The sequence below is a fragment of the Xylaria bambusicola genome, assembly GCF_022495145.1.
Source record: "Xylaria bambusicola strain CBS 139988 unplaced genomic scaffold F5B22scaffold_34, whole genome shotgun sequence".
Lineage (NCBI taxonomy): Eukaryota > Fungi > Ascomycota > Sordariomycetes > Xylariales > Xylariaceae > Xylaria > Xylaria bambusicola.
In genome coordinates, this window is record NW_025953587.1 from 114,563 (window position 1) to 137,515 (window position 22,953).

Genomic DNA, 22,953 nt, shown 5'->3' on the forward strand with positions numbered 1-22,953 from the left:
AATGATGAGCTATGCTACTAGACTATAGAGAATTCCTTCTCGAACCAATCTGCTCGCAGCTTCGCAGTCTGGTCACCATATTGTGGCATGTCGCAATATCCTATTCGTTGGAATGTCCCATCATCCTTACCTTGCAGCACCAAGCTCCTAATGACTCCAGAATCATTTAGTATTTGTAATAAGGAGACATCGAGTGAGGAGACGTTCTGAAACTCCAGGGCGTCCAAGATGAGCGATATATTAGTGTGGCTTTGTGGTACGACTAGTTCAGAGTCTTCTGGGCTCCTCATCAGCTTCAAAATAGTCGCCTTCCCAGATATTCGTATTAGGCCAGAGATGTACTTGGTATATTTCTCCACGCCCGATTTAGGCTGGATGTGGAATTCCATAAGATTCGCCGTCACCTCCAGCGTGCTCCACATATGGTTCTTGAAATTCACTTGGCCGTCGATAGAAGTCCAGGACCAAGATGGCGCCCTATAACCCTGGGAGGGTCGCGGTAACGGCAGCTGTCCCTCAGCTCGTGCCCACATGAGCTGCGGAAGGAGGGCATAACTGAAGATACCTCCTAAATACTCGCCCAGCTCTGCACGATGCATCTTCTTTGCGATGCCAGAGATGGCATTCAATCTATCATCTAAAAACCCAAGACTGCGCTGCGTATACGCTTCGACGATGCTCGCCCATTGCTCGATTAAGATACCTTGCTGCTGATCCTGTTCTCCAGTGATCCGAAGCGCGAGTGACATGAGACCAGTTCGATACAGGAATGTGTTGAGCTTCAAGACATTCTTGCGACGCGCATCTGGGACACCACCGTACTTGGCAGAGTAGAGCACAGATGCTACTCGGCCTTCCATCACTGGCATTCCGTGTTGCTGTACATCGAAGGGAAGGACTGTGCCCCCATCGCGCTCGTTGCCGCTTAAACAACGAAACTCCATGCACAATGACCCGAACATCAGTAGGCGCGGTGCCAAGAGGTGCTCTTGCATCGTCCATCCACGCTTATGGATCGGTTCATCTCTATCGGGGTCAATCACAAGCAGCACACTGCCTTTCTTCTTGCGCGAGAACTCTGCACGAAGACGGATAGGTGTCTTCTCTAATTGTCGTGTCTGGAGAAAGCCGTCACGGCAGGTCGATGCCGTACCAGCGGATATTGTCACATATGAACGGTTGTAGATGTCCGTCATCCGGCTGATTTCCAACGACTTGTCTTCAGGATCATCTTGAACAATACAAATAGCATCTATCCAGATGTACTTAACTTTTAGCGCCCGAGTGACCGTAATCGCATCCTTGATGGTCTGCGGTAATTCATCTGAAGGTATCATTCGCAAGTTCTGCTGCAGTGTTGCCTTGGTGGTTGTTACTGGCTGAGGCCCGCCCCAGCAATAACTCAGGGTTACGTACATCCCATGTTTGAGCCCTTCTGCACGCGTATCAATAAGGCGCAGTGTTTCAGCCGAGACGTCAATGACCCGCGTAGGCAGAGGGCTTCTCTTGGGGCTTGGACACGTCGAATGCTTATTACAGCAGGTCTTCAGCCACTGACGAGCCTTCTCAAAAGCTCGCTCTGAACCGATATCCAAGCCAGGGGGTTGGATGGGAAGGGCTTTATTGGAAGGGTCATCTGTACACTGAGGATCAACATTACGGAGTTATATCATAGACAAATTTACACGCACTTGGGGGTGTATAAACATGATAGTATTGCGCCTGCTGGCTTTGTTCTTCATCGTCATCGTTCCATCCTTCTCTTGCAACGATAGCTCGCATGTCATCTTTACGATTTCGGTAGCGGCCCAGGCGGAGCTCAACGTTTGTCTCCGGACCTGCTTTCGTGACGCTAATGTATTGCTGTAGCAGCGCACAACTCTCTGCGCCAGCTTGCTGCTTCAGCTCTCCTAGTTGACCTAGGATGTGACTTTGGGTTCGATCATCCAGATTTACGACTACTTGGTTGCATATAGAGCATGAGTGAGCGATCTCAGCTACGCTACCGGTGATCGCTGTCATCGTGGCTTGAAAGCCTAATTGAATAGGGGTAGGTAGGTAACAACGCTATAGTCCCTGAAGGATTACTAATTCTCAAAGCGCAAAAGGTAGATCAAATTTGAATTGATTGGTCGAGAATAACGGGCTTCAATAGTCAAATTTCTTTTTCAAAGTATGACCTGATGCTTTACAATGATATTTCGACTCAATTTAAAACATTGAGGAGGATCTGACCGCTGAGAGCTAACTTGGAGTGGCTGGGATCACCAAGATTTAGTCAGCAAAGACCCCTGTCGACTCACTGATCATTTTGAGAAGTCCGACCTAGAGCTTCCTTTTGAAAGCCCGTCCACGTATCAAAATAGGTCTAATGAGGAACTTCTAAACTGACCAAAATCGTTAAGGATACTCACTAGGTTAGAGACGATCTACATGTGGGCTACGCAAGTGAAGACAGAACGTATGGACAATTGATCGACTATATACAGAATACCCCCTTTGTGTTCCTCCGAGCGTAAGTACCATAATATTTCCTTCACCCAGTAGCCAAGTTCCAATAAAAGATCGATTGTACATTCCCAAAAAGTTACGATAACATAGGGCTACTAATTCGCAAGCTGGTATAGCTGACTCACAGCGCCAAGTCCATTCCTCGCATACAACGCGAGGAAATGTGTAGAGTCTCGAGCAAATAGCCCAGGCCAATGTGAGGCAACTTCACCTGTCACCACAGCTCTGTTCCACGTGGCACCGCCATTTGTGCTCGTAATGACCTTCATCTGGGCGCCATCAGCACCAGTGCTTCCGACGCTCTCATCTGTCATGAATGATGCCACTAGCGTGCCACCGACATTGCATACTTGCGGCGCGATTGCTGTCCCGCCATTTGCCGCCGTGTACAGTCTTCCCCGTTCGCCCCAGCTCCTCCCATCGTTGTGTGAGAGTACATAGTCGATAGAAAATTTTCCAGATTCCGTGTTCTCAAAGACAGCGCTATTTATAATCATATTAGTATCATCTGAATTCCAAGGCGTCGCTTCTATGTGCTCTGGGACTCACATGAGGTTATTGCCGGAAATATTCGCGACACCTATCATGCCATCTCGGGAGGTTATACCGGAGCCGGAGACTAATATAGGGTTTGACCACTGCAATAGCGAAGTTCAGTAACAAGACCCTGCCAAACAAATTCGACTGTTAAGGTCTGCTTATGCCTCCTGTCGCAGCTCCCGACTTGTGGAAGTGAAATAGAAGTAAACGGTGGTGACTGATTTTCAGTCATTACTCACAGATCGACCACCATCTGATGACTCTCTCATGAAGCCATCTTGATCAGTGGAGCTATTCTCCGCTGAATAATAGCATTGAACGGTCCCATTATTGGCAACACGCAGGAACGGTTCCCATAGCCCGTTAACTCCAGATGCGGCACGCTGAGCAACGGTAGATAGGTAACTGAAAGTCCTGCCACCATCATCGGAATAACATACAGTGATACGATAGTATGTATACTGCGAGTTGGGGCGATCGTGGTTTCGAAAGGCATACAGGATACGACCGCTTGGTAGCTGCAATGGGCAGGCATTATCCAAATCGTGGGTGTTCTTGTCTACGCGGTAGACTTCGCCTAGTCGGCTCCAGGATAGGCCGCCGTTAGTAGACCTAGCAGTCCTTAGGACATGCTGTGTCCCATCTGTTGCCGCATAGCCAACGAGGATGCTGCCGTCTCTCAAGGCAGTAGCGCGGATATATACTCCATCAGAGTCAATAATAATAGGACTGCTTGCCTGGACAACTCGGCCTGCTAGCTTAGCTCGAAACAGCGAGCTGAAAAAAGAGCGGACGGCAGCGAGAATTGCGGACGACATAATATCAATCGCGATCGAACATCAAAAGGTCTTGGGGGGATCACGTCCGTTCACAACGATTGACGGAGCCGCCGTCGAAATTCTTATACCACCAGACGTCAATATGCCGAAGATTTTCTACATTGAATCTCCATGCTGCGCCGCCATGATGCTGACGTTCGTCGCATCCTGTGACCCCTCATGTCCCTCCATGACCAAGCTGCAGGGACCGAATCAGAACAGAACAGCGTCGAGATGCTTGTCATGACCCATCTCCTTGCAGGATATCAGTTTCAGGTTGTAGGCTGAACGTGATTCCTAGAATGCAACCGGACAATTAGCACAAGGCTGGGTAGGCCCGTTTAGAATTGTATATCGGAGTTAACATACTCGTTGGAGAAGGTCGCCATGGAGCGGGCAACATAACATTCGTCAAAGAAGGTCAGTTTCACGGGTCACAGGGTATATACCATGTATGCCTTCCCCACGCTTTGCCTGGTTGACGTAGCCATAAAACTGCTCTCCAAACAACACCAATAGGATCGAGTCTCTCTTGGAACATTGCCAAGCCCGTGTTTACCATCACTAGCACGATCATCCATCCACAGCTTACACTACACGTGGATAATGACCAATACTCAGGGCTATTGGAGATCAGGTGTCCCAGCCCTAATCAAGATGGTACTATCAAAATGGAAACAGGGCCGCAGGATGCAACTTTTCAAGGCTCTAATGACCCATAATACGCCACTGACGCGATCAAAGAACTCGCTGCAGCCAGTAACGCGACAAACGTACCCATAGCGCAAAAGGCCTGCGTTTGAAATCAAGGAATACAGTTGTAGATTTCATATTCTACTTAAACTTAGTTACTCATCATTGTCGCGTACCTCTCTGCTCTTTTTCATTCTAATCTTACCCCTATTTCTTCGATGGTTAATAGCCAACATATTGCTGGCAACCACCGTTTCCATTCCCGTAAGGCTTCGTAGGAAGCCATGAAAAGCTAAATTGTTCCCTTCTACCATCATTGCCCTAAATAAATTGTAAGCTAGCCCCAGAAAACATGTGCTGTAAGCTGCGCGTCACGATACGCATTTCTACATGTTATAGATAGGTCAAGTGCGAGTTGATTACGTTCAACCCTTGCTTGATCTACTGTTAATTCTGCTATAGGCCTGCGACTAATGCCTCAAACAGTTATTCTTACTTAATTATAAGATACAGGGTCATGGGAGGACGTTGTCTCATGAGCCGTAGTTGTCAGATGGAGGTCTTAAGTCTTCTTGGCCCTTGAACTCCTAGGTTTTGCAGAGTCGGTCCTATCCTTCGTGCCCACAAAGTTCCGGCACTGTTGAGTGTGTTAGTTATAGTAGATATAGGCCTTCTAGTGCTCATTATCTCTCCATGCTGTGCGATTAACAGGATAAAAAATGTGGTATCATGAGATCCTACACCCTAAAATTGACAGGAAGTTGTAGTCTACCTATACAAGTAGTTGGGGGTGGCCGGGAGAAACCTAGGTATTGCTTGTACCTCAACCGTGAGGTTCTATACAAGAACAGAATTGTCAGCTGAAGAGTCATTCAGGTGAAATTGATTTAGCAAGCTTTGAACAACCGCACGCTGTTTCCAACTCGCTTTTCGTTAAGTTTTTGCTACTATGAGGTTCGCTTGTCGCATATGTACGCTACCCAACCAATTCAAAGATAGATTTTATCCTCGAATTGGATATGGCGAACGAAGTAACGCATTTTATATTCCCTTCCCAGATCGACTGACATGTGTATTCCGTACCTGACTGTCATCAGAGACTGCAGTTATAATTTCTGATCTTGGAAGTAAGCCGTAGACCCCACCGACCTAACTCCGACGGTATAACGTGCTCCGAGGCTAGCCTACCACTTCTTAGATATGTTTCTCTTACGAGCCTTGGTTTTCCTTTTCGAATCTTGTTCCAAATGTGGAACCACTTTCTTCTTTTCCTCTACTAAGCGGATGGACATTCGAGAATGATGGAAAAGCATGCATCGGCTGTTGATCCCGCGGCCGCCCAGCGCCACGCCAAGAAGCATCGGTGGAACGTGAAGCTTGCCGGTCTCGCTCTGGTACTCGTCGCAGCCGCCCTCTACGGCGACATTCCGAGTCTCGCATACGAGAGCTTGCGTCCTCATCTCGAACTCTGCAATGGCAGCCGCAATAGATCATCGCCATATGGTCGATTCCCCGTCCCTGATGACCCTTTCCAATTTCTACCGTGCACGAACGCGACCTCGGTACCCGCCCTCGATGATCCCAATCCCAAACGATCGTGGGCGCGTCTCTTCGACCCGGACCCCGAGCATTGGAGCTGGGGTCGCACGGTAAATGGGGATGCTGCGCAAAGGGACGACAAGTACGCGGGGCGTGGGATCTACATGTGCGGCTACTTAGACGTCCCGCTCGACTACACAAATCATTCGGAGCCGCGCATTGCCCGTCTCGCAGTCACCAAGTTCCAGGTATCTGGTCTTGCACGGATAGACTCACGTATCGATTATACCGCGACCCCGCGACCAGGAAGCAAGAGCAAGAGAACAATTGTCATCGAACCAGGTGGTCCGGGTGGTAGTGGCACATCATATGCATGGCGGGTAGCCCAGAATGTGACGGAGCGCTTCAGTGATGGTCAATTTGATGTCTTGGGTTGGGATCCTCGTGGTGTCAATGCATCGCTTCCTGCTGTTTCTTGCTACCCTGCCAATGCCTACCGTGACCGCTGGTCGCTCCTCACGGGTCAATATCGAGAGGTATCCGCACCCGAGGCGCAGCTTGAGCTTGCAGATGCCATGAATGCTGCACTGTTCCGATCTTGTTGGGAGCGTCATGGCGACCTCGGAAGATTTGTTAGCACTGCATTCGTCGTGCGTGATCTCGAAGAGATCCGTAAGGCCCTTGGAGAGGATGAGCTGACTGGATATCTGGTCAGTTATGGCACGGGCATCGGCCAGACATACGCCAATATGTTCCCAAACAGTGTTGGCCGCATGATCCTCGACGGCACTGAATATGTGAGGGATCATCGCCTCCTGGGAGGCTTTGGTTGGACGGCGCTCGACAATATCACAGATGCCTGGCACGATGGATTCCTTGGGGAGTGCATCAATGCCGGGCCAGAGTATTGCGCGCTGGCTCGTTCTTTAGATGGAAACAAAGTGACACTTGAGGACCTGGACAGTCGAATGAATAATCTGAAGGTTTCTCTTATGCAACGACCAGCAGTGAGTTATTCGGAATCAATCGGACCCTCGCTCGTCACCTACTCATCTTTAGTTAATACCATATACGGGGCTCTCTACAACGCCGAGATGTGGCCAACACTAGCACAAGCCCTATTTGAGCTTGAAGGCGGCAATTCCTCCCTCGTCACTGAACTGTTGGAGAAGGCCGAATGGATATATAATCCTGCGTCGCCGCCCTCACGCCTTCCCTATACCCCAGGCTTGGACCTCGGTGCCCTCGTAATATGTAGCGATGCTTACGATGCCCCCATGCCCGCCGATGGTCTGGCTTGGTGGAACTCCCTCTGGGCCAATATGACCTCTCAATCCTGGATCGGAGGCAATTCTCGTTTCTTCGACGTGTTCCCTTGCCGGCACTACGCGACTTACTGGCCTGAGCCCGCTGAGGTGTACCGCGGGGACTTGAATCACACACTGAAACACCCAGTCTTACTGATCGCGGAAACGTACGATCCAGCTACGCCACTCCGCAATGGAAGAAGGCTTCTGGCCGAGATGGGTTCGAACGCTAGGCTTATAGCTCACCATGGATATGGCCACGCTTCCCGAGACAAGTCTTCGTGCACGGACAGGATAGCAAAAACCTACATTCTTGAGGGCAACCTGCCCGAAGAGCCGGAGACGGCTTGTTATGCCGATGGAAAGCCCTATTTATATAATACTAAGACCACTGAAATAAGCTCCGCATCCATAACGGAGATGGCGGCTTTATGGAGAGAACAGCTCCAAGAGCTTGCCTTTTCGAATCCTAGAATACTAAGTTAAGATCCGACGTTTGACTATCAGAATCAACGTATCTGAACCACTTGAATACAGACTTTGATGAAGAGGTATAACCCATCAATCTAACCCAGCAGTCATACACGTCCTACTGCCAAAGCGTAGACAGCGTCTGGGCACTTCTCCAGACCCCGCAAACGATCCCCACCCCTTTTCCCCTTTCCAGTGGACGTGAATGCGGGGTAAATACAGCGCTATGCCGCCAGAGAGCCGTTCCATGCCTACCAAGTTATCACGATAATGATCACAAAGTATTATGTAGGAGCTAGAAGAATGATAAAAGAAGACGCAGATGCCTTTGCGTTGCTTGCACTGATCTACAGTCGCAAGACTTGCTTGCTTTAGGCCATTTCTAATTAGCACAACCACTGGTATTGAGACGTCAACCAGCTTTAGACAAAGACTGCGACAAAGGCTCAACGAGGCGTCTTATGGTGATGCTCAGCTTGATATATGCTGACGAGTAGTTCGACTTTGCCGATTTCTCGAGGTTCAGATCCAAAAGTCACTATCAAGAAATCATCTATAGATTATGAATATTTGGTTTCTACATCAAAAACAACATACCCAACACAATGATTTGGGTGGCCCTCCATTCACGAGTCCTCATCTAACTCGTAAGACTTTATTTGCGATCGCAAGTGTCTCTTTGCTACAAAATCTACGACAACTCGTATACTTGCATATAGATTAACATGTCTCTGTCTCCTTCATCCAGATGATGCGAGCCTTCTGATTCTGCTTCTACTTCTACATGTGAGCGCCTAACATCAAAGTCGATCCTGAAAGCGAAAGCTTCTTTGATAACCGAGACGAAGCTGTGCCATTTACTCAGTTACAGTCTCACGAAAAGCTCGGCCCATGGCCCGTTACGTAGGAATTATCGACCTGCTGTTGCTCCGGTCTACCAATTTAGCGGTCATCTTGGATGAACTGGAGCTCGCTCGTAGCCTATTCCACCGAACTCCACAACGTAGGTAGGTGGTATTATGCTGCTACACTGCCCTGATCTTCACCTTACCCCGCGCATCAAATATAAGTATAAAATGGACCCAACGGTGACGAACTAGAGCAGGGCAGTAGGTAGCAAGTTTGGACGCCAAACGTTGTAAATTGGGAATTGCGAGTCTCGTTACTGTTTGAGGTCATGTTCCTGTTTCTGTGCCTAGTCTTCGGCGTTTTGTCACACACCTGTCACTCAACCGTCGATGGTTTTGAAGGCGACTATGTTCGTAAGCCTCAAACACTTGGTCTAAGAGGCCGAAATGAGCCTGCGACTATGACCAAAGATTCCGTTATTGAATCTTTGGTCTCAAATATGACGATAGAGGATTTGGGTACATCTAATTCAACTGCACTGTCTGAGAGTTGCCGTACTGACAGTTCACTTCCCAGTGCTACAGCTTCATCTTATGTTTGGCGATGACATCGTAGGTCCAAACTCACAAAATGAGCTTTATGGTAAGTATAGGAAATGACATTTTAGACTGAGCTCATATCGAATCAGACTTCACGATGCGCCTTAGTCCTGACTCTCCTATCGGCGTGATGCACGATTGGTATGATTATCTCTATCTGGTTGTGAATTTGAACAGCGTCCACTGAAACTAAAGCAGGTATCCGCTCAATGCATCTCATTACAATTCAGTCCAGGAGTTGAATCTAAAAAAAGCCAGGCTCAAGATTCCCTTCATGCATATAGGAGAGTGTCTACATGGGGTGGGATCCTTCAAGCAGACGATGTTTCCGCAGAGCTTAGGTCTATCAGCGAGCTTCGATACCGATCTAGTATACCGCATTGGCCGCGCAATAGGGACAGAAGCTAGGTCAATTGGGATTCATGCGTGTTTATCGCCGGTTCTAGACATTGGTCAAGATCCACGCTGGGGTCGCATGCAAGGTATGGGTGATGAAGGGGCCATACACGCTGGTTTCTTGGCTAAGTCAAACAGAGGCATGGGGAGAGGACAAGACTCTTACGTCTCATATGGGTGTAGCCTATTCAAGTGGTCTGTCCAAGAACGGCTCTTGGTCCGAACCGGACGCTGTTGCGCCGGTCTTGAAGGTATAGTTCTTGTTCTCTCGTGACAGACATGCAGAGAGCTAAACAGTTGCGTCCAGCACTTTGCTGCTCACGGCTCGCCGCAAGAGGGACATAACGCTGCGCCTTTCATGGGTCATGGAAATCGACAGGTGCTTCAAGATCTCCTTACCCCCTTTAAAGCTGCGATCCAGTTGGGGGGTGCGAGAGGCGTGATGATGTGAGTTCCGCGAGTCCTCGCTAGAGATTTTACCACTCACCCTACCCTAGGGCCTATAATGAGTTTGACGATGTTCCAGCTCACGTGCATCCTCTTTTCTATCAAGCACTCCAGGATTGGGGTTTCGACGGATTTGTGATTGCTGATGATACTGGTAATGCGTCAAATCGGCCTTAGGTGGTGAAGTAGCTAATGGAAAATAGGCATGTCGGAATTGTTCTCTGTGCATCGAGTGGCCGACTCTCCCGCTGATGGGATTCGCCAATGGTTTGAAGCAGGTGGTATGGTCCAGTTTTACGACTACCCATTGGACACATACCTCAATGTGAGATACACGACGAAGAGGAATGCACGGTGCCCCGTTAACCAATTTATCAGGCAACTAAAGACTTAGTGGCGAACAATTCCCTTGATATTTCGACATTGCGTTCTCACGTTACGAAGATTCTCAATGTTAAATGGGATCTTGGCCTCTTTGACGACCCCTACGTTCCAACTGATATTAATCCGCACCAAATAGTGGAAACCCATCTTGATCTTGCCCTGGAAGCTGCGCAAAAGAGCATAGTTCTTTTAGAAAACAAGAACCAGACGCTTCCTTTGAACCCAGAGCAACAAGGCCTCGCGCGAATTGCCCTCATCGGCCCGTTTGGGGATACCCTAAATTATGGCGATTACTCGGGCGCGTGGGGTCAATACCCTGCGAAGGCTGCGAAAACCATCCGACAAGGCCTTCTTTCATATGCTAAGACTGAGGGTTTCGAGTTAATATCCGCATGGGGCACCAATAGCTGGGAATACAATGCCCAATACGTGATTCCGCCGTATCTACTATCAACGCCAAATGATATGGCAGGCGGTCTGCTAGCGACATACTTCGCCAACACAGACTTCACGAAACCCATGACAAACAGGGTAGAAGCGCCGGCGCTGGACTGGGGCTTGTATCCGCCAGATGGTTTACCATCTAATAACTTCAGCGCTACTTGGGAGGGTTATTTACGATCTCCGGTTGATATCGACATAGACGGTTGGATAGGGGTAGCAATTGGATCGAATACCACAGCCAGACTCTTCGTAGACGAGGAGCTAATCATATCGCAAGGCGTTGATGAGCTCTCAACATCGAGTACCATCATGGGCAACATAATGAATTACGACTACATCTCCAACAACGGCACATTGCCCCCGCCTGGGTCGGTCCCATTCACATTTGAAAAAGAAAAGGTTTATCATCTTCGAATAGAGTACCAAGCCTTCAATCTCTATAAGAAGACCGCAAACGTAAACTCCCTCAACTCCCAGATCCTGTTGTTCTGGAATCTCGTCAGCAGGAACGGCGACGCTGTGGAGCAAGCCGTGCAAATAGCGCAATCTTCCGATCTCGCGATTCTTGCCCTGGGAGCTGCATGGAACAGCGACGGCGAGAGCGGCGACCGAGGCACCCTAGGTCTATCTCCCAGCCAAGAGGTTCTAGCCCGAGAGATCTACAAACTCGGAAAGCCGGTGGTGCTAATATTAGAAGGAGGCCGGCCTTTCGCTATCGACGAGCACTACAATCAAAGTGCCGCCGTTCTAAGCGCTTTCTTCCCCGGCCAGGCCGGTGGCCAAGCCGTAGCAGATGTCCTTTTCGGAACGATTAACCCTGGTGGACGCATGCCCGTCTCGGTGCCGAGACATGTTGGCCAGCTTCCTATCTACTACAACTATAAGGAAACCACCCGGAGGGTGAAATATCTGGACATCGACTCGACACCTGCTTATTCGTTCGGCTATGGTCTCTCCTACACTGAGTTCGAAGTCCTTGGGTTTGAAGCGCGATCATCGTCTGCGCGCAATTCCGAGTTCAAGGCAGGTGATACGGTCATATTTACAGCGCGGGTCAAGAATCTTGGTTCTATAGAAGGGAGCTACGTAGCGCAGGTGTATGCCCTATCTCGAATTTCATCAATTGTGCAGCCGATGAGACAGCTCGTCGCCTTCAAGAGGGAGTATATAAAGCCTGGTCAAGAGGTGACGATAAAGATGGAATTGGACGTCGACCGATATCTTACCATACTTAATCGTCGGTATGAGTGGGAGCTTGAGAGGGGCACATATACATTTGCGCTCCTCGCCCATGGAGGCGCTACTGATAGTAGCATGAATGTTACTTTGCAGTGTACATAGCAATTTACTTTAGCATTACATTATAACCCTGGTTTCTGTAGGCCTGTGCCAGCTTCGAAAAGGATAGGGCTATTGCATAGTCAGCGAAACCTAGCTTTTCCAAGGCTGCTTGTCGGTATGCTGCTAAATGAGATAATTCAGATATCGGATCTCGCTTGCTCATGTAATGTCAGCCGTCGCGTCTACTACGTAGGAGGAATTGATTGATCAAGCTGTGGTTTGTAAGTAGTGGTAAGACTTGGTTGTAGGTGTCATATCTTTACTTAAATATGCCTGATATTCCGGCAATAGATTGTGTGTTAGGGAGCTTCTAGCGAGAGCAACTCCTGCAACGATGTCTAACGTCGCTATTATCAACATGGCAGCTATCGAGTAGAGGTTGTGAATTGGCCTGAGAGAGTAGTGGAGCTAATGATGGCTGAAGCGGTACTCGTCGACTCTGAAGAGGGTGCAACCGTAGCTCCAATTTCAAACGGCCCCCAGCCCTCGGTCGCGAAAGAAGGTGAGAAATCACGAGGGGTCCGAGCATACACTTGCACAGAAATATCTCCCTATAAAAATGATATTTCAGAAGTCGATTGATCCAGCAGGGCTCGTGATGTGAGAGAACTGTAATCACAGGATTGATCTATGATCTTATTGTTGCACGTAGGTACTGAAGAAGCCATCGGACTTAGGCTCAGGCTACTAAAGAGGTCTCTACGGCATACTCAAAGAACCTTACTGTAGAAAAGCCTGATCGGGTGGCAATTTACATGAAATTTTCGTAAAAGATCCTTTGTTGAAAGTGATAAAAATAAAGAATTGTTCGATCCGGAAAAGAGACGGGAGAAAAGATTGACTTAGTCCATGGCCACTTCATCGTTACGATGTATGTATTTCGTGCAAGACTTTATTTACTCGGGACAGCTTCGTGAAGGGAGAGTGCTTGTGCTACCCAGACTATTCTCCGGTAACTGTAATTAGGTAATATAGAATCTTTGAGTTATACTGATACACACCGTGATGTAGCTGCGTCCCGGCGTTTGTGAAATCCTAAGGTAGGGACCGTGATACTAATGTGCTTATAGGGGCCGGAATGTGCGACTAAGGACTGTAGTAAGTATGAGTGAAGTGGGAGATTCCACGGACTCTAGAGCTAATTCATAGGTTCCACTACGCGGTGTTCTTTTGTGTCATAGGGCAGTGCAAATGATCAAGGTGAAACGCGCAGCACCGTCGGTGAGATAACACCCAATGATGAAGGTTACAGGTTCAACACCGGTACAATGCTGTATGACATAGGTAAACATCGCGATTGGTGGGGATATAAGGCTATATATATAATATATATCTCAGCAAGTATTGTCTAACTGAGTTCCACTAGTTAGCATTGCCCAATGGGCATAGGCGGCTAATGTTGCATATAAATGTTTGAAGTGTTAGTATACAAGCCTCCAGGACTAGAGGTTCTGGCATTCAAAATTGGAGTCCTTATATCTTGCCGAGGTATGTCTTTACACTAAAAGGATGGCGCTGTAGCTTTCGCGCAAGACCCCAACAAACCTGCAGTACGTAGTTCAGTCCGGTTTATACCTTTACACACCAGGCAAAATTCTGAAATGATGAGATACCTCAGACCCATTCTTTACAACAGACGCCAGGCTCACATTCAACTCAAGTCAGAGGTTCTATTATGCAGCCAGAGGACTAAATTTAGAGGTATGAACTGACCTCGATCGCGCATGGCCCTATTGGTGAGATAAGAGCACTTTGCACATAGGACTTAGCCCCTGCATATTGGGGGCCAGAAGATTGAAAGAGCTAGGCGCCATGAAGATTCCCAAAATAAATGGTCTCGTTTGACAGTGAACCATATAGATAACTGTAATTATCTGCCAAGATGAGAAACAGATTATCAACTCGACGTCCAATCTTCGTTTATACTCAATACAACTATATTATAGTCATAGGTGTTTTGTCACTGGATACTACGGATCCCTCACCTCTCCATTATATGCTCCTAAACTCTGTAATGCGAACCGCATTCACGCCAGCCAATCGACATCATTGTCCTATAACACTCGGGTTAGTCCATGAGTTCCGAGGGAACCTCGTTTCTTAACTCCGCTGGTTCGTTGGGGTCTACCCAATACAGTACCTACAACGAACATAGCTCAATTGATCGTCTTGACGAACAGTCAAGCGACGATGAAAAACCATTTAACAGTGTGCCGGACTATCGGCCTATCGTCTGTGAGTCGCCGCATTCATTAGATTTACTTCCCCGAACGTTACCCCGGGCATCCCTACTGTATTTGGCAGTGTTGAGACTGATATGCCTTCCTGTAGTAAAGTGGTGGTTCTTGACTGGCCTGGGATTCCTCTTCGCCACTTTCGGTGGGCTGATCGAGTTGGCGATTCACAGACTTCCCGTAAAAGAAACTGGCCTCACTCTTTTCTCGAGAGGCTATGACGGAAAGGGCGCAAATGACTTTAACACTGATGGGACCAAGTTGTTGAACGATTCGCTATCAGAGCTGGCCCGAGTACGATTTCCCAATTCCTCGACAAGCCATGCCATATTGACTACACCACCTTCAAGCACTTACTCTTGTTTTGGGGATACCACGTCTGGCGTGACATGGACCAAAAGTCCTGAGCAGATAATGCTGGTTCATCCAAGCCCCTTAGCAGAGAGGATGCAAGAGCCATCGGAGAGACCACTACGTGAGTATGGGCAACATCAATGGCCTTTACAGCAGAGAATCCCATCAAATTCGGCATGGGGTTCCTTTGGAAGGGTTCCCGTTACATTCTCCTCTCGTCCTGCTCCGTCTGGCGAACCTACAACAACACCGGCACAGACCATTGTAACTACCTCATATTCGAGTAGTCAGACTTTTATAGCCTCAACGCCCCTAAGCACTAGCAATGAGCAACCTCGTTCCACATTGACTATCACTCTCTCTGAAAGTCCCAGTTTGTCGAGTAACGTGCCTGTTACTGCCACTAGTAGCTTTTCGAGCTTTCTATCAACAATTTTAACAACATCATCAGCCTCTGGCCAAGCTGCTCATTCGTCAGGGTTTTCTGCAAGTTTTCCGGCCCCTAATTCTCTCCGTACTACACTCGATCAATCAATCACAAGTTTGACAGGCAAGCCTGAGGAATCGACTAGTTCATCAGGGGACTTGCCGAGAACATCTTCCGACACACCTATCGTCGTAATTGTGCAGGTCTCCTCCGACATTCCAATCTCGACGATAACGCTAGCGATCGCTCCCCCGCCAGTCACCTCTACGCTTACCGATTCGAACGGCACACCGACGGTGACCACGACGTTAAATATGTACAGCTCGGTCGTAGAAACTCTCTCAGACGCAAGCGGCACCCCGACAGCAACTGTAACTCTGGTCGCCGAACTGACATCAATCGTATATACACTCACTGACCGGAGCGGTGAGCCAACGGATACTGCCACGCTTGCTGTGCCTGTTACGTCAAGGTTGGTAACAATAACGAATGCCAAAGGATCACCAACGCAGACCCTGACTTTGGTCCCGCTGTCGCCACTTCCAACAAGCTCAATACAAAGCAATAACACAACAGGGTGGCAGAACACCACATCCACGCCTCCGAGTGAGCCTGGGGATAGCTCAGCCACTTCCACGGAATTCTTTTTCATCTCTGAGGCGGACTACTTCCTTGGGACGTTTGCCACAATCCTTGTAGCCACGGTGCTCTCGATTCCCATTAGAATAATAGACCTCAACGCCCAGCGCCTGCAGCCGTTCCATGAGTTGGCGAGTTCAGGTGGCACGACGGCGGCATATTCGCTGTGTCGAGAACCCGGGATCCTGCACAGCATGATTCAAGACGTCGCCCTTCTTTTCAGAGGTCGCTGGCCGTTAACACTTCTAACGACCGTGATGGTTGTTCTTTCGGCTTTTGCAACGACCTTTTCGTCCGAGGTGTTCGTGCTCGTCCTGCACGGAAGTTGTTACAAGGGGAAAGGCTCCGCAAGCAACTGTGCTTATACTATCGGGGTAGCGATCCTTGGAGCACGTATCACGCAAGCCTTCTTCTTCTCCATAGCGGCACTGATAGTTTTAACGCTCTTACTTCTACGAAAGTGGCGATCCGGCGTCGAAAATAGCCCCTGGAGCATCGCAGGTACTGCTTTGCTCCTCGGCCACCCAGATATTCGCGAGGTCCTCCTCGCGCTACCTACGAGGGGCACAAAGCTGGCAAATGCCGTGGTACAGCGCGAACTGGACTTGTACACTTTCAAGCTAGACCACTTCATCGTAGCGGGCAAGATGCACTATGGTATTGTGGTCTGTAGACAGGGAAGGCCTGATGTGGTAAAGAGACACGTGCCATTCTTTGGTTCTTGCTACGGCTTTACAAGGGGGTTCAAGAAAGTTAGCCTGGGGAGACGAGGAAGTGTGCAGCCGTTTTTCGCATTAAGCATCATAGGGCGCATCATCACCCTTCTGTTCCTGTCGGGCGTGATAGCTCTGATAGGGTATTACAATGGTCCACGAACATCCTACCACTTCGAGCTCTTCCTCGATAGCGAGTCCTTTGGCGTTCGTCTGCTCTTCACCCTCTTCGGCGTCATCATCACATTCGCATGGAATGAGCTTCATACAGGTGAGGAATAAATCTAAGAGAACTCTAATTGTCTGAGATAATCAAGCTCACTCCGAGTGCCTTCAGCGGTGGCACACCTCAGCGCATACAGGCGGATGGCGAGATCCCCTCGGACGGCTCAGCACTCGATAGAGATATCCCCTCCCACCAATTATTTCTCCGGTCTTGTCTCGGCTGTCCTGGAACGCGATCTTTATATGAGCCTTGTATCCTCATTTGGCGTTTTATCTGAATTCTTGCCCATTCTTCTTAGCAACGTTCCTTACCAGGTAACAGAAACTCTGAATGTGCACCGTACGTATTCAACTACTCAGTATCTCCTTCTACCCATCACATATGGTTGTATAATTAATTCCATAAATTTCTAATTATCTTGTCTGAGCAACCTGAAGCTAATACCGAGCTGCAGTTGTCAGTACCTGGATTGCCGTTGGGATCATGGCGGCTATGGTGCTCATCATCTTGGGTTCGTTCTTTGTCCCGTGGCCACCGTTTCCAGCAGATGTTCGGACAATTGCCGGGACTGCCTATTATATTTGCGACTCACAATTAATGCAGAATATGGTCGTGTCGAACTCCACTCCCACACAACCACCATGCGAGAAATACACGTTCGGGGAAATGATGGGTGTCTCAGGCACCAGGAGAGTAGGGGTTGATACGGAAGGGAACATTCCAGCCACTGAACGCGATTCCTTATTGCAATTATATGAATCTGCAAGACGCTAAACGACGGGTTGTGTTAGCAGTTTTATTAAAGGATTAGTTAATTAAACCTAAATTGTCTTTAAATTAATATTAATGGGTATAGTATAAGGTTGACTGCAAAGATAGCTTTGCTCAAGTCAATGCAGTCTTTACATATTTTCTAAACTTGGATTTATTGTAGCGCGAACCCGAATAACGCAGAGTATCTTAGATCAGCAAAGACACCGATAGCAGGCGCACCGCACGCCTCCACCAACATCTACCGGTGTTTGATACCTATTATAGATTCATCAAAACCTACACTTTCTGAATCTAGCGGCGGATGCTCGCGAAATGCTCAGCACGCGATATGGTGCGTGTAGGTAATATGCTTCCTGCGGCGTACAGCTATGTCTGACGCTGCTGCCTACACCTGTCAAATATGGGCAGAGCGTAGCATTGCAACGTTCCCCTCATTACTCTTGATCCAACTCACATAAGACAAAGTTCACCATTCTCCTTAAGGCTATACTAGAAGAATGGAGTAAACTGGATCATATTCCAATTGAAAATTAATGGCATTTACTTATTCAGATCTGAAACCCGGGGAGCTACGCTTACTGCGGCCGGTATCGATCCGGGAAGGGACTTTCATGTCATTGGAGATGGCGCAATTTGAGCGCAAGAGAGCCCCGCCGTATATCGCTGTCTCATATACTTGGGGCGAAGAAAATGATATGGTCACGCTGCGACTCAATGGGCGAAACTTTTCGGTCAGACGTAACCTCTGGTTTTGTCTCACTTACCTTAGCTTCCACGCGCAGCATTCCAAGGCGAGATATCTCTGGGTGGATGCAATATGTATCAACCAAGGGAATATCCCGGAACGCAATGCCCAAGTCCGAGTAATGGACGAAATCTACAAGAACGCCCACTGCGTCTCGATTTGGCTTGGGCTTGATCCCGACCTTGAGTTCTATAAGCCTTGGATTGAAGGGTCTGTTATGACGTTGGATTTGGATAGTTTCGATAAGGTGACGAGATTGGCAGACCACGAATACTGGTCTCGGTACTGGGTCATCCAAGAATGTCTGCTTGCACGTGACATCCAGATCCATTGCGGCAGAAGCATGATGTCTTGGGCGGATTTTCAAGAAGCCTTAAGCCTGGAAGCCAATTTGCGCCTATTAGCGCCCGCAGGAGACAGCGTTATTACTGAGATGCTTGACACGAAGAAACACGATGCCCTGCCTCTACTGCTGGCGCGGAACCCTACAGATGGTTTCTCCCAACGCCCACTTGAAGAGCTTATCATACACCATCGTCATTCGCGATGCAAGGATCCACGGGACCGTGTATTTGCCCTATTGGGATTGATAGAAGATTGGGAGCGGAAAAGTTTAGAACGATACTTCCCTAACTACTCCTTGAGTCATGACGGTGTTGTGGTAATTACACTAGCACACCTGAGAGAATTAAATAGCACGTCAGTCACGCTCAAGTCCCAGAAACTATTCCAAGGTCTTGGAGTAGAATCAAATGAAAGGCAAAGAAGGCTCATAGCAGCCGCAGAAGACTGCCCCTATTACATAGGATATGACGACGAGATCATAATGTCCGATGAAGCTCGTCAAGACCGGGCTAGATACATGGGTTGGGACGACGGGCTAGAAATTAATCAGTACGAGGAAGTTGTCGAGGACGGGTTGCAAATGAGTGATAACATGAGTTCAGGTGTTTATCGCTGTAATATCCTCTGATTTATTTAAGACTGTTTTCGGCATATGGGGATGGCTCTAAATTGCAAGAGGGGATTTTACCAGATGATTATGGGACTAGACCATTTAATTGTTGGAAGGACAATATAAACACTTCTAGGTTTCTTTCTTAACTAAATGAACTACATTGTGCGCGCGTACATGTCCATAGCAAAGTGATGTCCATACATACCCCGCCACTAATAGCTAGCTGTCTTTGTGCACATCTAAGATTTCTATAAAGGTATAGTGCGACTATTGTATACACAACCGACAGCTTCTTTGATAATTGTAGTAGTTCATTTGATGAAAGCTCTACAATGATATTGTGAAGCAGTATGACAAAGGGGACAAGAAGACAGGGCCACAAAACATAGCCATTGTTATTCTACCATCAAGAAATCTATATATACTCGACAAGTTCTTGAGAACTGTTGGAAATTAAACCAAACAAAATCACAGTCACAACAATTAGAACTTCATAGACGACACCATATAACTCAAAACATTTAACTATTCAGGCATCATGTCTCCAACTATTCGAATCCAGGACACCCAAGGTCGCTTCATGACGGTTCCAGCTGGAACCTCCGAGATTATGATGAAGATTAAGGCAAAGGAGCTCCTTATCCTATCGGACATCCGGAACAACGCTAGCAAGTCTTTCGGGGGTGGTGAGTACTCTAGCGAGGCAATAGCACGAGCCACAGCTGCTCGGGCCAAATTCTCTGTAAGCGTGTCTCTCGCAGGCGACGATACTTACACTGCTCGGTGGGTTTGAACAATGCAAGTTAAGCTAACATGACAGATCGCGGGTTATTACCCCCCAAATCTGACCTTTCTTCGTCAGTTATTTTCTTTAGCTGTAAGTAACCCAAAAATATAGATTTTCCTTCAGAAAACGTCAGAAATGCTTCACAATCATTAAATTCCTCAGCTCTTATCGCGGTAGACCTATTCATTATCCTCTATCTGTAGAAACTACTGATCTCTGTCACTGTAATTATTAGCATCATAGTTCAGAGATGCTATGTCAATGGCTAAGCTGTTAAAGCTCCATGATAATGGCCTCTTTGTTGCGAGAGAGATGATCTCGCATTGATTAGCACTTTCTTCGTTATATTTCACGAATTTAGAGTGTGACCACAGTGTATATAATCAACATGCCATATCCACCGCCGTAGTGTTCCCATGACCTTTTCCGTCGTCAATTCGTATTCACTCCTTGTTTAGTGCTAATCTTTTCCAATTTTAATTTTAATTACCGTGCTCTCTGCAGCCGAAAAGTGTCGTCTTCCTTCTTTTCACCGAGACTCCATGCCGCTATGGCCTAGACGTGCATTATGAAAATCCCGATCACGGACTAGGTCTAGTGGTGTTAAGTATTGTCTTGGCTGTTTTCATATCAGTATGGAGAATTGGTCGCATTGCATCTAAGGTTGCGATGTAGCAGTGTTGGTAATGGGATGACTACTTTACTCTTCCGTCGTTGGGAAGTCTTGACACGTTGTGACGACTAGGATAAAATTTCCACGAACTGTACAATTGCGACATAACTAACATATCAACAGCCTTGTTCATTAACGTTGAGGCTCTTTCGCAGGTTGTAGAGAGCAGCATCTAGATATAACAAGGGCAGAGGTCTGGGCTTCGAACTTGATGCTTTTCACAATATAATGATCAACTAGGGCTACAAAAGTCATTAACCAACCAACTCCTTCTTGGTCTGCTAGTCTAGATCGCCTAGGTCTCGTTGGCTTGTTTCATGAAGCGCAGTCTATATAATCTCACTTTCCAATATTACCTGCACGTCTTTGAAGATCACGAACAGCCTGCAATGGCCTTTCGTACGGTTGAAGCGCCACGCGAACTGCATGTTCAGGTCGTGCGCGTGTAACACTAGATGACCCCTCACGCCGTGCTCACACCCCGCATAAGATGCAGGTTCGTATCTCTTGCGGCCAACATCATTACCCCTCTGTAATATAATATTTCCGTCAGCTCACTTGCGGAGCTGTAACTTGGCACTCAGTTCATCTTCAAATTGAATATATATCATTTACCATTATTATCACACGTGTCATGGATATTACCGGTAATGCGATTATTTTCGGGGGAGGTATGTTACTTCAGCCGTGTTCAATTACGATTACCAAACTAATTTGTTGACTAGGTAGTGGTATCGGACGGGCTACCGCTTTGGCATTTGCGCATGCTGGTGCTGCAGGACTCCTGATTGCAGATGTAAATTTGGAAAGGGCTCAAAGTGTGGCTAACGAGACGAGGGCCGCGTCGATACAACCTAGGTTTCGCGCCGAAGCGGTTCACGTTGATGTTAGGCTCAAAGACTCCGTGGACTCGGCTTTCCAGGACATGGTGCAGTCATTTGGTCGCATTGACTATTGCGTCACATGTGCTGCTGTATGCCACTCTATTTCTCACCAATATGGACTTTATGCGAGATTTCTCTAATTGTCATTGATTTGAAGGTTCCAATCAGGACGTTCAAGTCTACTGCGGATGCCGATGTCTCCGAATTCTTGAATGCACAAAGCGTCAATGTAAATGGGTCATTTTTTGTCATTCAAGCTGCTCTATCCATTATGAGGTCTCAAGAGCCACGGCCGAACTTCGCAGAGTCACCCTCCCGGGGTAATACACGAGGATCCGTGGTAGCTTTAGGATCTGCACTGTCTATAGCAGCAGCGCCTGCCTTCGTACAATACACAACTTCGAAACACGCAGTTGTCGGATTAGTGAGGACTGCCGGTAAAGATTTACTATACAATCAACAATTAAGTTCCTATTTGGCTTACATTTGATTTAGCACTTGACAGTATCAAAGATGACATTCGAGTCAACTGTGTTTGCCCAACATGGGTAGAATCCAACATGACCAAGGAGCTTGAACGGGATATTCCAGGAATTGAAGCATTAATGGCACCAGGCATCCCAATTGGGCGAGTAGGGAGACCCGAGGAGATAGCTGATACTGTGCTATTTCTCTGTAGCCCCAGAGCAAGCCTCATCACTGGGAGCTCTCTGGTTGCAGATGGGGGCATGACCATCAATCTAGCAGGAACGGCATAGAAATCCCAGGACGACTCTGAGCTTCTTCGGGTCTCGAGTGACTCTTACGCCAGTGCCTTACATCTATCAGGAATAATAGCCACAATAGACCCTCGGGGTGGTTATAATAGATCATATGGCTAGATAAAGGGGTAGTAGACCCCCTTAAGAGTTAGAAGGTTTAGAAATTAATGGTTTATTAACCCCTATACATACCTTCTGCTTAATTACTTGATTGTGAATGGCCTTCTCCTCACTCTGGGACACCCACTCCTGACAACATCCTGATTACCACACATGCTCTTCCTTATGAAGTGACCAATACATATCTAACACAGCACGGACATAACGGGGTTAAAATGCCTGCCCCTTGCACTATCATCCGGAGATAATTGTAATTATTGCCGCAAACCTAATGTTTACCTGCCAGTATATAAACACTATGAAGAGACAGAGTGATAGC

General features: G+C 47.7%; 7 protein-coding genes across 7 annotated transcripts; 5 read left to right on the plus strand and 2 right to left on the minus strand.

The window, feature by feature from the left end:
* Positions 1–3: 3 nt before the first annotated feature.
* F5B22DRAFT_298319 (heterokaryon incompatibility protein-domain-containing protein) lies at positions 4–2,199 on the minus strand. Its single transcript, XM_047970492.1, has 2 exons — positions 1,692–2,199; positions 4–1,636 (listed from the first exon to the last, which is right to left on the minus strand). The coding sequence occupies exons 1-2, from the start codon at positions 2,020–2,022 to the stop codon at positions 18–20; spliced, it is 1,950 nt and encodes a 649-aa protein (XP_047828895.1). The 5' UTR covers positions 2,023–2,199; the 3' UTR covers positions 4–17.
* A 407-nt stretch (positions 2,200–2,606) lies between these two features.
* F5B22DRAFT_648460 (glycoside hydrolase family 93 protein) lies at positions 2,607–3,869 on the minus strand (the record flags this gene model as incomplete). The annotated part of the gene is made up of 3 exons (XM_047979016.1): positions 2,607–2,994; positions 3,061–3,149; positions 3,291–3,869. The coding sequence occupies 3 exons, from the start codon at positions 3,867–3,869 to the stop codon at positions 2,607–2,609; spliced, it is 1,056 nt and encodes a 351-aa protein (XP_047828896.1).
* A 1,991-nt stretch (positions 3,870–5,860) lies between these two features.
* On the plus strand, positions 5,861–7,894 carry F5B22DRAFT_648461 (alpha/beta-hydrolase; the record flags this gene model as incomplete). Its single annotated transcript, XM_047979017.1, has 1 exon — positions 5,861–7,894. The coding sequence occupies one exon, from the start codon at positions 5,861–5,863 to the stop codon at positions 7,892–7,894; it is 2,034 nt and encodes a 677-aa protein (XP_047828897.1).
* A 1,054-nt stretch (positions 7,895–8,948) lies between these two features.
* Positions 8,949–12,496, plus strand: F5B22DRAFT_298428 (glycoside hydrolase family 3 protein). Its single transcript, XM_047970493.1, has 9 exons — positions 8,949–9,246; positions 9,305–9,370; positions 9,417–9,468; positions 9,526–9,809; positions 9,862–9,974; positions 10,031–10,170; positions 10,221–10,324; positions 10,374–10,495; positions 10,549–12,496. Exons 1-9 carry the CDS (start codon positions 9,057–9,059, stop codon positions 12,337–12,339), a joined length of 2,862 nt encoding a protein of 953 aa, XP_047828898.1. The 5' UTR covers positions 8,949–9,056; the 3' UTR covers positions 12,340–12,496.
* Positions 12,497–17,040: 4,544 nt separating this feature from the next.
* F5B22DRAFT_614601 (uncharacterized protein) lies at positions 17,041–17,814 on the plus strand. The gene is made up of 3 exons (XM_047975472.1): positions 17,041–17,271; positions 17,387–17,443; positions 17,536–17,814. The coding sequence occupies exons 1-3, from the start codon at positions 17,073–17,075 to the stop codon at positions 17,634–17,636; spliced, it is 357 nt and encodes a 118-aa protein (XP_047828899.1). The 5' UTR covers positions 17,041–17,072; the 3' UTR covers positions 17,637–17,814.
* On the plus strand, positions 17,815–19,555 carry F5B22DRAFT_614602 (uncharacterized protein). The gene has a single exon (XM_047975473.1). It carries the CDS (start codon positions 18,240–18,242, stop codon positions 19,422–19,424), a length of 1,185 nt encoding a protein of 394 aa, XP_047828900.1. The 5' UTR covers positions 17,815–18,239; the 3' UTR covers positions 19,425–19,555.
* A 1,851-nt stretch (positions 19,556–21,406) lies between these two features.
* Positions 21,407–22,699, plus strand: F5B22DRAFT_614604 (NAD(P)-binding protein). The gene is made up of 4 exons (XM_047975474.1): positions 21,407–21,540; positions 21,595–21,842; positions 21,911–22,190; positions 22,249–22,699. Exons 1-4 carry the CDS (start codon positions 21,504–21,506, stop codon positions 22,509–22,511), a joined length of 828 nt encoding a protein of 275 aa, XP_047828901.1. The 5' UTR covers positions 21,407–21,503; the 3' UTR covers positions 22,512–22,699.
* Positions 22,700–22,953: the final 254 nt, after the last annotated feature.